General features: G+C 47.3%; 1 protein-coding gene across 3 annotated transcripts in view; it reads right to left on the reverse strand.

Moving 5' to 3' along the window:
* Positions 1 to 14,838, reverse strand: part of PIK3R4 (phosphoinositide-3-kinase regulatory subunit 4) — a 163,216-nt gene that overhangs the window by 112,096 nt on the left and 36,282 nt on the right. For all 3 annotated transcript variants that reach the window (XM_063922356.1, XM_063922354.1, XM_063922355.1), the window contains exons 7-9: positions 7,256 to 7,429; positions 5,517 to 5,662; positions 5,195 to 5,398 (exon numbers count right to left, since the gene is read on the reverse strand). In XM_063922356.1, the coding sequence (XP_063778426.1) occupies positions 5,195 to 5,398; positions 5,517 to 5,662; positions 7,256 to 7,429 (524 nt within the window). The remainder of the gene's footprint in view (positions 1 to 5,194; positions 5,399 to 5,516; positions 5,663 to 7,255; positions 7,430 to 14,838) is intronic.

The following is a 14,838-nucleotide window of genomic DNA, read 5'->3' on the forward strand; positions in this document are numbered from 1 at the left end:
GTCCAGAGATAAAATCCTCGTACTTGGCAAAATAAAAACACGCACACCCGTACCAACGGACTGAAAGGGGTCCCATGTTGACACATGGGACCCCTTTCCACGAATGCCGGGACCCCACGTGACTCCTGTCACTGAGGTCCCTTCAGCCAATCAGGAAGCGCTACTTTGTGGCGCTCACCTGATTGGCTGTCTCGCGTCTGAGGTCAGACAGCGCCTCGCAAAGCCTCTCCATTACTTTCAATGGTGGGAACTTTGCCGTCAGCGGTGGGGTTACCCGCGGTCAGCCGCTGACCGCGGGTGACCCCACCACTAGCCGCAAAGTTGCCACCATTGAATATAATGGAGAGGCTTTGCGAGGCGCTGTTTGACAGCTCAGAAGCGCAGCCAATCAGCAGAGTGCAAGGACGTTGCACTCGCTGATTGGCTTAAGAGACCTTTCAGTGACAGCAGTCACGGGGGGGTCTCTCTGCATTCGTGGAAAGGGGTCCCATGTGTCAACATGGGACCCCTTTCAGTCCGCTGGTACGGGTGTGCGTGTTTTTATTTTGCCAAGTACGAGCACAACCGCAATTGCATATACCCCTATATGGCAATACTGTGCCAGTTCACAAGAATTGGCATAATGTGTCTTTATGTTCAGATTTAAGGGGGGGTACACACGTAGCGATGTGTGCTTACATTCTAAGCAGTCTGACTAGATTGCTTGGAAAAGAAGCACACATCGCTCCGTGTGTATGCCCCATAGCGATCGCGATGTGCGGCCCCGCTATCACTGACTCTAGATCATGCAGGCACAATCTAGTTAGATTACTCACTTCACCGCTGTCTGAAGTGACCGTCCGTACCCCCACCACCACCTCGCTCAGCACACATCACACTGTGTGCTGAGCGAGGGAAGAGATGTGTGCTGAGCGTTCTGTGATAGATCGGGAAAAAAGTAGAATTAACTGGGCTTCCTTTAACTATTTATAAAAGTAATCCACCCATGTAATCCAAATAAACCGATATGCTACCATAATGAGGCTCAACTTCTATAACGCCCTAAACTGCCAGGTCATATATTAGACACAGGTTTTGCTAGGACTGAAGCCATTATTGCAGAATTAATTTTACATTTAAAACAAAGCAGTTCCTATAATATTTGTGCCCAACAAACCCACTAGACCTACATTAGCAGTGGCTTTATGTTATAAACAATAATTATAGGATTCTTGGCCACTTACCATTGAATCCTTTTCTCTTAAGCAGGCTGGGGGTCACTGGAGCATAGGATTGCAGGTTGGGCTGGAGATTGACACCTACACTACTGCAAGTTTAAAATCTAAGTTCCTCCCCCTGCAACCCTACAATTCCAGTAAATCTTTAAAAGTGACCGGTAGTAGTAACCCTGTGAAACTGTTAGAACAATATAACAAACCAGTAGGGGAAAGATGGTCAAGAAACAAAAGCTCACAAAACTTGTGAAGGAGATAATGCAGTGTCCCCCAGCCTGCTTAAGAGAAAAGGATTCAACAGTAAGTGATCAAAAATACTAATTTTCTCTTGCAGCAAGGCTGGGGGACACTAGACCAGACCTGGGCAAAGTGCGGCCCTTTGGCAATCCCTGTCCGGCCCCTCTCCACCCACAGGCTCCCTGCACCATGGATGCTCGGGTCCTGCAGGACGCGCTGTGAATCACAGTCCTGTGTGTGCCTCAGCCAATACTGAAATGCTATTGGCTGAGGCGCACACAGGATGAGTGACTCACAGCGCATCCTGCAGGACACAATCGTTCCCCATTGCCCGCCTCCCCTGTCAGTCACCGCCAGCATGTTCCCAAGGATTCCTGATACGTCCGTCGTCCTTCCTTGCCTGACAGCGCGCCGCTCAGTCAGCACCACAAGTACTGCTTGTGGAACTACAAGTCCCAGGTTCGATTGTCTCTTAATTTTCTTCTATAAATACCCAGCGCTGGATCTGGTGCACTTAAGACCTTCTTAATTAGGTTGGCGTCTTCCCCTTATTCCCGTATCCACCGTCGGGTAATGTGTGCAACTCAATTAAAAAGAAGGGGTGTGCACCACAGTGCATAAAACCACAAATTTATTAGGACAACAACATACTATTAAGTATAGAATCACGTACTAACAGTGGCGGTATAAACCACCGCAAGTAACATCAGCATCATTGGTTCGGCCCTCCAACACGGTTCCGATTTTTCATGTGGCCCCCTATAGAAATTAATTGCCCACCCCTGCACTAGACCATGGGACGTTCAACAGCCTCCCCTATGGGAGGGAACGCTCAGGCTGCTTGACTAGAGAACTGTATGCCCAAAGTGGGTGTTGTTGGAGGCAATGACGTGAAACCTTGTAAACAGAAGACAAGGAAACTGCACAACAGACCTTTTCTGCCAAAGCCTCGAGTCATGCTGCCTAAGAGGTCGCTACTACCCCAGTGTGCTGACGCCCAGTGTGGTGCCGGTTGATCCACACTAGAATAGGCTTGAATGACGACGATCGTAAACCACACTCAATGGTCTGCTTATTGGCTGCATAACCACTTGTATGTTCGTGATAAAGAACAAGGAGAGAAACCGTGCAGCAGAAAGAAGAAGTCGTCCAGGCAAATCTGCAGAAACCGGACGGAGAACCACTCAATATCATCATGGAAGATGAGAAAAGGTGGCTTGTAAGGCAAACACCCCTAACTTGGACACACGCCAAGCTGATGCAAGAGCCATAAGGAAGCCAGTTTCAGAGTGACTTACTGAAGATCCCCTGAACATAAAATGCTCAAATGAAGCCTGTTTGAGAGCAGACAGGACCAGATTAAGATCCCATGGTGCTACCGGTGGACAAAAAGGTGGCTGAAAATGCAACATGCCATGCAAAAAAAAAATTCAAACCTCTGGAAGAGGGGCCAAACGCCGCTGGAAATAAATGGACAGGGCTGAAAACTTTTACTTTGAAAAGACAAAGCGAAAACCAGTCTCCAATCTCTCTTGAAGGCAGGTTAAGAAATGAAAATGTAATGTTAAGGCACACCGTTCCAAGAGACTCACGTCTGTGAAAAAAAACCAACCCAATTTTACAGACCAAGGATCGTCAGAAAAGGAGATGCTCGGAACCCAGCCACCAATGAGCAGTAGTGTCGGGTAAAATGAGAAATTGAGACGAGAGAGATGCTGAGCATCCTGTCGAATTTTGGAGAATTCACCACTGGAATTTTTGCAAATAAAACCTGGCATACTGAATGGTCTTGAAGGTGTAGACCATTGTGCCCCAAAGCTTAATGCACAGCAAAATCTACAGATGAGGCGCTGACAGTACTGTCCTAGCCAAGTTCCGCAGGTTCCATGCTGGAGCAAGATGCTGAAGACCACGTCTAGAAATTGAAGTCGCCCACAAGGTATCCAGTGTGAGAACCTTAAATTCGGTATCCAGTTGTGATCTTGAAGTACTAGAACTGCACAATCTAGGTACTTTATAGCAAGCATGAAGCTTAGATGGTTGTCACCAGCAGATTGTCTAGATATTATATGATTGTGACACCTTCCTTGCACAGTAAACTTGCCATTACTGACATGATCTTGATGCAAACACGTGGCAATACCAAATGGTAGGGCCTGAAAAGGGTGACCTAGGTGCTTTTGTAGTGATCGGATGAGACCACAAAATGGAGAAGAAGCGAAGTACCCAAAATAAAATGTTAAGATACACGTTTGTAACATCTAATGAGGCCAAAAACTCATTCTCCTCCCCACTGTGGATTACTAATGAAGATATTCCATATGAAAAAGATCTCTCCACCACCTGGTGTTCTAGGCGTGAAGATTCAAAATTGGAGTAAAACCCCAGTTCCTATTCTAGCAAAAGAACTGAAGTAATGACGCCATTTAAAAAGTCTGAAATAATGTCCAGCACACAGGCATCTGAAAACAACTCCACCTTGCAGTCCCTGAACTGAATGAACCGCTGTCCGACTTGCGACCAGACAGGGTGGAGGCAGACTCCGTTAGGTGTTAGGCTTCTGTGGAGTCTGGGCTCCCAAGTGCTGAATGCCACTAGAAAATCTGCAGTTCGAAGCCAAACCCTTCCTGTGGAAGAAGCGGCCATGGTAGATTGTTCTTCAGTGGACCCTAAATTTTAGAAGGAGAAGCGAAACAGAAAAAAAAACAAAAAAAAACCCAACCTTGAAAAACGCGGGCCTCACATTTTTTCCACCGGTAGCCCAGGCAATAATGGCATCCATTCTAACCCAAATTCAGCTGCACCGCGAAGATGTTCTGACAACTCCAGTAGGAAATTCCTGGACGAACGGCACTTCATGAGTTTGTCGGACCAAGTTTCTATAGCTTGAGCCACCCATGACGAGACTAGTAAAGGTCAGATGCTGACCTTGGAGGCTATAAAAATGGACTTGAGACAACCTTCCAATATACAATGTAGTGGGTGTTTAAAGACACAGAGCAATGAACAGGCACAGCCTTGTGTTAAGCTAAACACGCCACTGCAGTGGCAAATGCGGGAGGCAGTTCCAAATTGGATACATGATGGCGGGAGTGTAAAGTAAAGCTAATTTGCGAGGAACTTTCTATTTGGAGCCTTTTAGGGCTCCTCAATGACACTGGAAAGATCTGAAGAAGTTGGAAAAGGACCAACTGTCCTGCATCGACTCTGAAAGGACTCATAGCCTCCGCTTAGGAATCCACATCCTAACAGTCTACAGCGTGGCACACCAAAGCAATGAGGTAGTTTATGCCAAGACTAGGGGGAACCTTTAGGTCCCCACCCTTCGGAACAACACCAATCTCTGAAAGTTTATCATCCTTCTCTCACGACGTCCTGGAAGAAGGAAGACGCTTATGTGCTGTGCGTAGTGAAGGTGTTCTAAATGAGATGAAACTTTTTCAAAACCTGACTCCGAACACCCATGGTATGGAACCAGGTTGTACCGATTGAGCAGTCGACCACCACAAGCAGACGACTCGGAGCCACGCATAGAGGGAACAGGTGCAGCTACTGCCGTAACCTGGTTGCCCACTGGTTGCAGTGGGGAGGAGCTTAGATTGTAAAGTTACAGTAGTTTAGGTACCAAGCTCCAGCCGAACCTGCAATACCATGGTCAAGTGTACCCTAGCCTTGCTGCAAGAGAAAATAAACATTACATTGTTTTATACATATTCTTGCTGCTCTGTACTTCATTTCCATACCTGTGACAAGAGTTTCTTCAAGAGCTGGGCAACAGCTGGGTCTTCTGAAGCAGGACAATCCAGGAGAGAACCGTTCCTCTTTTCCTGCCGCATCTGCAGATGTCTAAACAGGCTTGCAATGTCTTTTGATCTTAGGGCATAGTCAAATATTGAGCGGCTTACAGGTTCCTTCAGCACACTCAATAAAACAATTTCCTTATCAATCTGTTAACAAAAAGACACCAATCATTAAATCCAAAATAATGATAATAACTCCCTTCAAAGCATAGATCAACTACCCCTAACTCACACATGGTGATTCTTGGTGGAGCAGATTACATACCTGAATAATAGGTTGAGTAATAAATGGATGTAGATAGGGCATTAACTTACAGTACACATCAGCAATGTTTAGCTGTTGAGCTACTGTAGTAATAAACCCCACAGCTCCATATCGTATCCACAGGTTTGGGTGGCACAAGAAGGGTGCTGAAAGAGAAAGAAGCAATTTATTTCAATATTGTAGTTATACAAATGACATTTAGAACAACCACATATTGCTAATTGCTAACTTTAATACCTATTTCACCGCTGCTGCAAGGTCTGACCCATTTATAAAAACCAAATGTGAAATCAACAGTAGCGCGCTGCCCACTGGGGCCAATTCAGATGTGGTTGGAGTTGCTATGGCTGCTGCTTACATAGAAGCAACAGAGATAATACTAATATGGTCTAAGGACGTAGCATCGGATTTTCCCCGCCACCACTGGCCGGCTGTGTGACCCATGGGGTCTCGCAAGCTGGCCGCAAATCCTACAAAGAGGCCAGGAAATCTCCATCCTCCGACAGAGACCATGGCCTCGTCATTTCCCTGCAGCGGCAGAGAAATGGAGGCCGTTGCCACACCTTCCCTGCTCCCAAACATCATCAGACTGTTAATCACTGACAATCACCGACAGTCTGATGCAGTCCTGGGTCTGTTGTTGGAGGAACCGTTTGCGCATGTGCCAAACTGTTCTGCGCAAAGTACCAATAGCTAGTAGTTGCGGCATGTAAAGCAACTCCAATCACATCTGAATTGCCCATCATCATGCACAGGGCAGCAACATACATGGGTCACTTCAATTACAGGAGAAATGGGGGCGATGCCCGCAATGTGGCATTGCAACAGAGTTGGAACAGCAGCGACAGGACCCTACATTGCCATAATTTCACCTATTAATTACATATTTTATGTTACAGCCCCACAGAGGCGCTTAATAAAATATATGTTATACTTAGGGACATGGTCAGCATCACTGATTGCTCCCACAATATTTCAGAACATTAAGATGAGTACTACATTTCCTTTCATCTGGGTTTTCTTTTCTGATTCTAGACACAGACTGTTGTACCAACTTACTCAGTAGAACATTTTTGGCATTATCTATTAGCTGCATTGCTGAATGTATTGCAACAAAACCGTTTTAAATAACTCATTGGTATTCTTATGCCTTACAACTCCAGGCAGATATTCAGTAAGTACATACAGACATGCACCTACATTGCTTTTACAGAGAGATTCACCAAGCCTTGGAGAAAATATAAACCGAGTAGTTGTCCATATCAAGCAATCAGCTTTTGTCATTCCATAGATCGTGCTAGATAAATGACAGACGCTCATTGGTTGTTCAGAGCCATTTCTCCGCGTTATCTCTTTCCAAGGCTTGATACATCTCCCCTTTAGTGTTTTTGATAACATAGCAGCAATTCATTCATTAAGCAAACGTTGGGCTCTCCTGTATTCAAGTCTAAGACTCAGGACTGTTTTTAATATTCAAAAAACGTCAAACTACACTATAGAAAACAGCCACAAAATCAACTTTGATGTTCTTAGGTTGTGTCATTTCTCAACCTCAGAACGCTCTGACCGGCTTTGGGGGAAACATGTTTAACTATATAGGTCTAAATTGCTCTTATATAAAGGCAGTGTAATGGAACATCATAGGTTCTAATGAAATGAATATACACTTTATATATTAAAATGCAAGGGGAAACAGAAATGTAGACAAACAGTATAGAAGCTCCACAGACTCTACACACCAATGTCACAAGAGAATTCATAGATGTGGGGTTTCTGAAGGAGCCCCAGTTGGCACATACAAGTGAGAGCATTAAGAGCCTTAAATATCACAAACTCTTCAACGTCGCTCAGTCCTTGCTGGAGAAGTGGCTTTAGGATAGAAGAGCTCTGCCACCCCACATATGCTGCAACCCCTGCAAAACAATGCAACACACAGCTTACTAGTCTACAAACTTATTATAAAGCGTATGTGACAAATAAGGTTTGTGATTCAAGATATCCACTGTATTAAGTTTATGGCGTATATTCACTTAAGTTTTCACCTTTTTCAGGTCGGAAGGTGTTCCGACCTATTCAGTCCCCAGCATTTTTATTTGACAAGTCAGGGAATTCGACTTGTCGAATAGTACGTGAATTGGCGGTACAGCTGACGATTTGCGTACTTCTGAGGGAAATGGGACCAAAGTCGACAGGTTTTGTCCCCGTTTCCGACCATCTCGGTTCGACTTAAAAAAAAAGTCGAACTGAGATGAGGGTCATGAGAGGAGGAGAGGGGGACAGCAGCGCTACAGCACAGCGCTGCAGGAGGATTTGTCATAGCCGCCGCTCACGGCAGCGTGCACCCGGCTCCAGCAAGTGAGGTCCCACTTGCTGGAGCCGGGTAAACGCTACCGTAAGGTCTGGTGGCTGTGCCCACATCCTCCTGCAGCGCTGCTGTTCCCATCTGCCCGCGGCTCTCCCCCATCTACGGTCCCTCATCTCAATTGGTATTGAATAGCCCTTGTCGGATCCATTCCGACAAATGCATGTCGGAATGGATCAGACCTTAATTGAATATACCCCTATGTCTTTTTCTATATTGTACACACACACACACACACTATATTATATATATTACAGTGGTGCAAGTGGGCGGGTACGGGTGGGTACGGCGTACCCGTAAGAATTTAGCCGTGGGTACGCCGTACCCACACCGACGGGCCGCCGCTCCTCGCACCGCCGCTGATGTGAGGGAAGGAGAGCGCAGCCTGTGCCTCTCCTTCCCCTCAGTCTCCGGCGGCTGTCATAGTTTAATTCAGCGCCGATCCGTGAGCCAATCAGAGCTCGCGGTGCGAGCTCTGATTGGCTCACGGATCGGCGCTGAATTAAACTGTGAGACACCCGCCGGAGACTGAGGGGAAGGAGAGGCACAGGCTGCGCTCTCCTTCCCTCACACAGGACGGCAGCGGCCAGCGGCAGCGGTGAGCAGGGAAGGGGGGGGGGCATGTTATACCTGGCACTGGGGGATATCTGGCACTGGGGGGGCATTTCTATCTGGCACTGGGGGATATCTGGCACTGGGGGGCATATATACCTGGCACTGGGGGATATCTGGCACTGGGGGGCATATATACCTGGCACTGGGGGGCATATATACCTGGCACTGGGGGATATCTGGCACTGGGGGGCATATATACCTGGCACTGGGGGATATCTGGCACTGGGGGGCATATATACCTGGCACTGGGGGATATCTGGCACTGGGAGGCATATATACCTGGCACTGGGGGATATCTGGCACTGGGGGATATCTGGCACTGGGGGGCATATATACCTGGCACTGGGGGGCATATATACCTGGCACTGGGGGATATCTGGCACTGGGGGGCATATATACCTGGCACTGGGGGATATCTGGCACTGGGGGGCATATATACCTGGCACTGGGGGATATCTGGCACTGGGAGGCATATATACCTGGCACTGGGGGATATCTGGCACTGGGGGATATCTGGCACTGGGGGGCATATATACCTGGCACTGGGGGGCATATATACCTGGCACTGGGGGATATCTGGCACTGGGAGGCATATATACCTGGCACTGGGGGATATCTGGCACAGGGGGGCATGTATACCTGGCACTGGGGGATATCTGGCACTGGGGGGGCATGTATACCTGGCACTGGGGGATATCTGGCACTGGGGGCATATCTGGCACTGTAGGGGCATTTCTGTATGTGGCACGGGGGGCAATGTATATCTGACACAGTGGGGGCATTTGTGTATCTGGCACTGTGGGGCAATGTGTATCTGGCACTGTGGGGCAATGTATATCTGGCACTGTGGGGCAACGTGTATCCGACACTGCGAGGCAATGTATATCTGGCACTCTGGGGGCATTTCTGTATCTGGCACTGTGGGGCAATGTGTATCTGGCACTGTTAGTCAATGTGTATCTGGCACTGTGGGGCAATGTATATCTGTCACTGTGGGGCAATGTGTATCGGACACTGCGAGGCAATGTATATCTGGCACTCTGGGGGCATTTCTGTATCTGGCACTGTGGGGCAATGTGTATCTGGCACTGTGGGGCAATGTATATCTGGCACTGTGGGGCAACGTGTATCTGACACTGCGAGGCAATGTATATCTGGCACTCTGGGGGCATTTCTGTATCTGGCACTGTGGGGCAATGTGTATCTGGCACTGTTAGTCAGTGTATCTGGCACTGTGGGGCAATGTATATCTGTCACTGTGGGGCAATGTGTATCTGGCACTGTGGGGCAATGTATATCTGTCACTGTGGGGCAATGTGTATCTGGCACTGTGGGGCAATGTATATCTGGCACTGTGGGGCAACGTGTATCTGGCACTATTGGGGTCATACGTGTATCTGCCCCTCCCCCATATGTGTATCACGCCCCCATTTCCATTGGCCACGCCCCATGTGGCATTTGGCCACACCCATTTTTTTTGCGCGCGCGCGCACACAGTACCCGTAAGACATTTTTTCTACTTGCACCACTGTATATATATATATATATATATATATATATTTACAAATACATAAAAATAACAAATGCTTATATACTGTATAACTATGGCCCTCATTCCGAGTTGATCGCTCGCAAGGCGAATTTAGCAGAGTTGCTCAGGCTAAGCCTACGCCTACTGGGAGTGTATCTTAGCTTCTTAAAATTGCGACCGATGTATACGCAATATTGCGATTACAAACTACTTAGCAGTTTCAGAGTAGCTTCAGACTTACTCGGCATCTGCGATCAGTTCAGTGCTTGTCGTTCCTGGTTTGACGTCACAAACACACCCAGCGTTCGCCCAGACACTCCCCCGTTTCTCCGGCCACTCCTGCGTTTTTTCCGGAAACGGTAGCGTTTTTATCCACACGCCCCGAAAACGCCGTGTTTCCGCCCAGTAACACCCATTTCCTGTCAATCACACTACGATCGCCGGAGCGATGAAAAAGCCGTGAGTAAAAATACTATCTCCATTGTACAATTACTTGGCGCAGTCGCAGTGCGAATATTGCGCATGCGTACTAAGCGGAATTTCACTGCGATGCGATGAAAAATACCGAGCGAACGACTCGGAATGAGGGCCTATACACTCACATCTACACATTTTATTCGGTTCTTAATTAATGCAGCTAATATTCTGTTCTCCTTTACCAATGTGTTAGACAGTTCTATGTTTACAAAAAAAAAAATGACTATGTTAAGTACTCACATTCCAAGGCAGTGCACAATTCATCTATAGTATTTGATGGTAATGTCATGCCTAGTAATTTCTTGTTATTTGGGAGACAGCTAGATTTGGGGATTTAGGCTTGAAATATCTGCTCTTATGACCAATACTAGGTAGTGATGCTGCCATTTTGCCTTTATATGTAATGATCAATGTGTATCTTTAAGTAGCGTGATACTGTCACCTATTGTCCTTGCTTCCGGGTATTACACACCAGCATAAACAGAAGTTATGTGAAAACTCTCCAGCAGACTTAGGGCCTAATTCAGACCGGATCGCAACAGCAAACTTTTTCTCTAATGGGCAAAACCATGTGCATTGCAGGTGGGACAGATATAACATGTGCAGAGAGAGTTAGATTTGGAAGGGGTGTGTTTAAACTGAAATCTAAATTGCAGTGTAAAAATAAAGCAGCCAGTATTTACCCTGCAGAGAAACAAAATAACCCATCCAAATCTCTCTGCACATGTTATATCTGCCTCACCTGCAGTGCTCATGGTTTTGCCCATTAGAGAAATATTTTGCTCTTGCGATCAGGTCTGACCTAAGGTGCATACACACTGGGCGTTTTTGCCCAGCGTGTATGCACAGCGATGATCGTGAACATCGCTGGTAGGAAAATAGCTCAGGGCATACACACTCCGCTATTTTCCCTGTGCCAGCGATGTTCACGAGGGAGTGAAGCACTTTCCACAGTAGGAGACTGTGGAAAGTGCTTCACTCGCCTGTTCAAACGGCCCGATGAACGGCGGCGGCTAGTGATGATGTGGGAGCGCGCATCAGCACTCACCGCCCGCCCATACACATTGGACTACTTTGAGCTCAAAATTGCCCAGTGTGTATGGTCCTTTAGGCCCTTAGACGCAAGCGCCATGGTACCCTTTAGCTCAGGCATGTCCAAACTGCGGCCCTCCAGCTGTTGAGAAACTACACATCCCAGCATGCCCTGACACCGCTTTAGCATTCTCTGAAAGCAAAACTGTGTCAGGGCATGCTGGGATATGTAGTTTCACAACAGCTGGAGGGCCGCAGTTTGGACATGCCTGCTTTAGCTGAAGGTCATGGAACATTTGCTTTCAAGGATTTCCTGCACTAGCATTTGTCACTTATACCGGTTTGATAACGTGTGACCAAAGTTAAGTAAACTTCTTTCCATTTCTGTTAGTATACAGAACAAAGGTAGACAGTAAGTTTAGTAAATAAGAGAGACAACATGTGAAATGCAGTTATTGACTTAAACCTTGCATATCAACAATGTGTACTTATCTACTAAGTTAGAGTAAAAAAATAAAATAGAAATTAATGAAGGAGGAAAAAAAAAGTAAGGAAAATGCTACCCATAGTTAATAGTATATACAGTAAAGAACCTATGCAGTAGTAACATGTAATAAGTAGTTTGGTTAGGAAATTATATTAGGTAAATTACCTTTAAGGGGGACTATTAGCAAAGTGTAGGTTAAGAAAAAATAGGATTTTAATACCTATCGGTACATCATTTTCACGTAGTCCGTAGAGGATGCTGGGGACTCCAAAAGGACCATGGGGTATAGACGGGATCCGCAGGAGACATGGGCACACGATAAGACTTTGAATGGGTGTGAACTGGCTCCTCCCTCTATGCCCCTCCTCCAGACCTCAATTATAGGAACTGTGCCCAGAGGAGACGGACATTTTGAGAAAAGGATTTTGTTAACCTTAGGTGAGATACATACCAGCTCACACCACAACACACCGTACAACATGGCTTTTAACTAAATCCAGTTAACAGTGTGAACCAAAACAGATCATCAACAGGCTGACGCCTACCAAACACAACCTTTGTGTAACACAAGCAATAACTATATACAAGTACTGCAGATAGAGTCCTCACTGGGACGGGCGCCCAGCATCCTCTACGGACTAAGAGAAAAGGATTTACCGGTAGGTATTAAAATCCTATTTTCTCCTTCGTCCTAGAGGATGCTGGGGACTCCAAAAGGACCATGGGGATTATACCAAAGCTCCAAACCGGGCGGGAGAGTGCGGATGACTCTGCAGCACCGACTGAGCAAACATGAGGTCCTCATCAGCCAGGGTATCAAACTTGTAGAACTTTGCAAAAGTGTTTGACCCCGACCAAGTAGCTGCTCGGCAAAGCTGTAATGCCGAGACGCCTCGGGCAGCCGCCCAAGATGAGCCCACCTTCCTAGTGGAATGGGCTTTCACCAATTTCGGTAACGGCAATCTAGCCGTAGAATGAGCCTGCTGAATCGTGTTACAGATCCAGCGCGCAATAGTCTGCTTAGAAGCAGGAGCGCCAACCTTGTTGGCCGCGTAGAGGATAAACAGCGCCTCTGTTTTCCTAACCCGAGCCATAAATTTTCAAAGCTCTGACTACATCAAGAGACTTGGAATCAGCCAAGGCTTCAGTAGCCACAGGCACCACACATAGGTTGGTTCATGTGAAACGAAGAAACCACCTTTGGTAGAAAGTGTTGACGAGTTCTCAACTCCGCTCTATCCTCATGGAAAATCAGATAGGGGCTTTTGTGAGACAAAGCCGCCAATTCGGACACCCGCCTTGCGGACGCCAAGGCCAAAAGCATGACCACTTTCCAAGTGAGAAATTTCAACTCAACCTTTTGTAATGGTTCAAACCAATGTGATGTAAGGAACTGTAACACTACGTTAAGGTCCCACGTTGCCACTAGGGGCACAAATGGAGGTTGGATGTGAAGTACGCCTTTTACGAGAGTCTGTACTTCTGGAAGCGAGGCTAATTATTTTTGAAAGAAAATTGATAAAGCAGACACCTGCACTTAATGGAGCCTAACTTCAGGCCCGCATCCACACCTGCTTGCAAAAAATGGAGAAAACGCCTCAGCTGAAATTCTTCCGTAGGAGCCTGCTTGGATTCACACCAAGACACACATTTTCTCCAAATACGGTGATAATGCTTCGCCGTTACCTCCTTTCTAGCTTTAAGTAGAGTGGGAATGACTTCCCCGGGAATACCCCTCCTAGCTAGGATTTGGCGTTCAACCGCCATGCCGTCAAATGCAACCGCAGTAAGTCCTGGAACACGCACGGCACTTGCTGTAACAGATCCTCTCTCAGAGGAAGAGGCCAGGGATCTCCTGTGAGTAATTCCTGAAGATCGGGATACCAGGCCCTCCGTGGCCAATCTGGAACAACGAGTGTCGCCTGAACCCTTGTTCTTCTTATGATCCTTAACACCTTTGGAATGAGTGGAGGTGGAGGGAACACATAGACCGACCGAAACACCCACGGTGTCACTAGTGCGTCCACTGCTATTGCCTGAGGGTCCCTCGACCTGGAACAATATGTCTGAAGCTTCTTGTTGAGACGAGACGCCATCATGTCTATTTGAGGAAGTCACCAACGACTTGTCACTTCTGCAAAGACCTCTTGATGAAGACCCCACTCTCCTGGATGGAGATCGTGTCTGCTGAGGAAGTCTGCTTCCCAGTTGTCCACTCCTGGAATGAAGACCGCTGACAGAGCGCTTGCATGTTTTTCCGCCCAGCGAAGGATCTTGGTGGTCTCCGCCATTGCTGCTCTGCTCTTTGTTCCGCCCTGGCGATTTATGTGCGCCACGGCCGTGATGTTGTCCGACTGAATCAGGACGGGCAGGTCGCAGGCTGTTGTAGATGGCCCTTAACTCCAGCACGTTTATGTGCAGACAAGCTTCCTGGGCTGACCATTGTCCCTGGAAATTTTGTCCCTGTGTGACTGCTCCCCAACCTCGGAGACTCGCGTCCGTGGTCACCAGAATCCAGTCTTGGATCCCGAACCTGCGACCCTATAGAAGGTGAGAACTTTGGAGGCACCACAGGAGAGAAACCCTGGAGCTGGGGGACAGACTTATCTTCCAGTGCATCTGCAGATGGGACCCTGACCACTTGTCCAGCAGGCCCCACTGAAACGTTCTTGCATGGAACCTGCCAAACGGAATGGCCTCGTAGGCCGCCACCATTTTACCCAGCACTCGAGTGCAGTGATGAATCAACACTCTTGGCGGTTTCAGAAGTTCCTTGACCATTTTCTGGATTTCCTGAGCTTTTTCTAACGGGAGAAAG

Source organism: Pseudophryne corroboree, chromosome 5 (genome assembly GCF_028390025.1).
Source record: "Pseudophryne corroboree isolate aPseCor3 chromosome 5, aPseCor3.hap2, whole genome shotgun sequence".
NCBI classification, from domain to species: Eukaryota; Metazoa; Chordata; class Amphibia; order Anura; family Myobatrachidae; genus Pseudophryne; species Pseudophryne corroboree.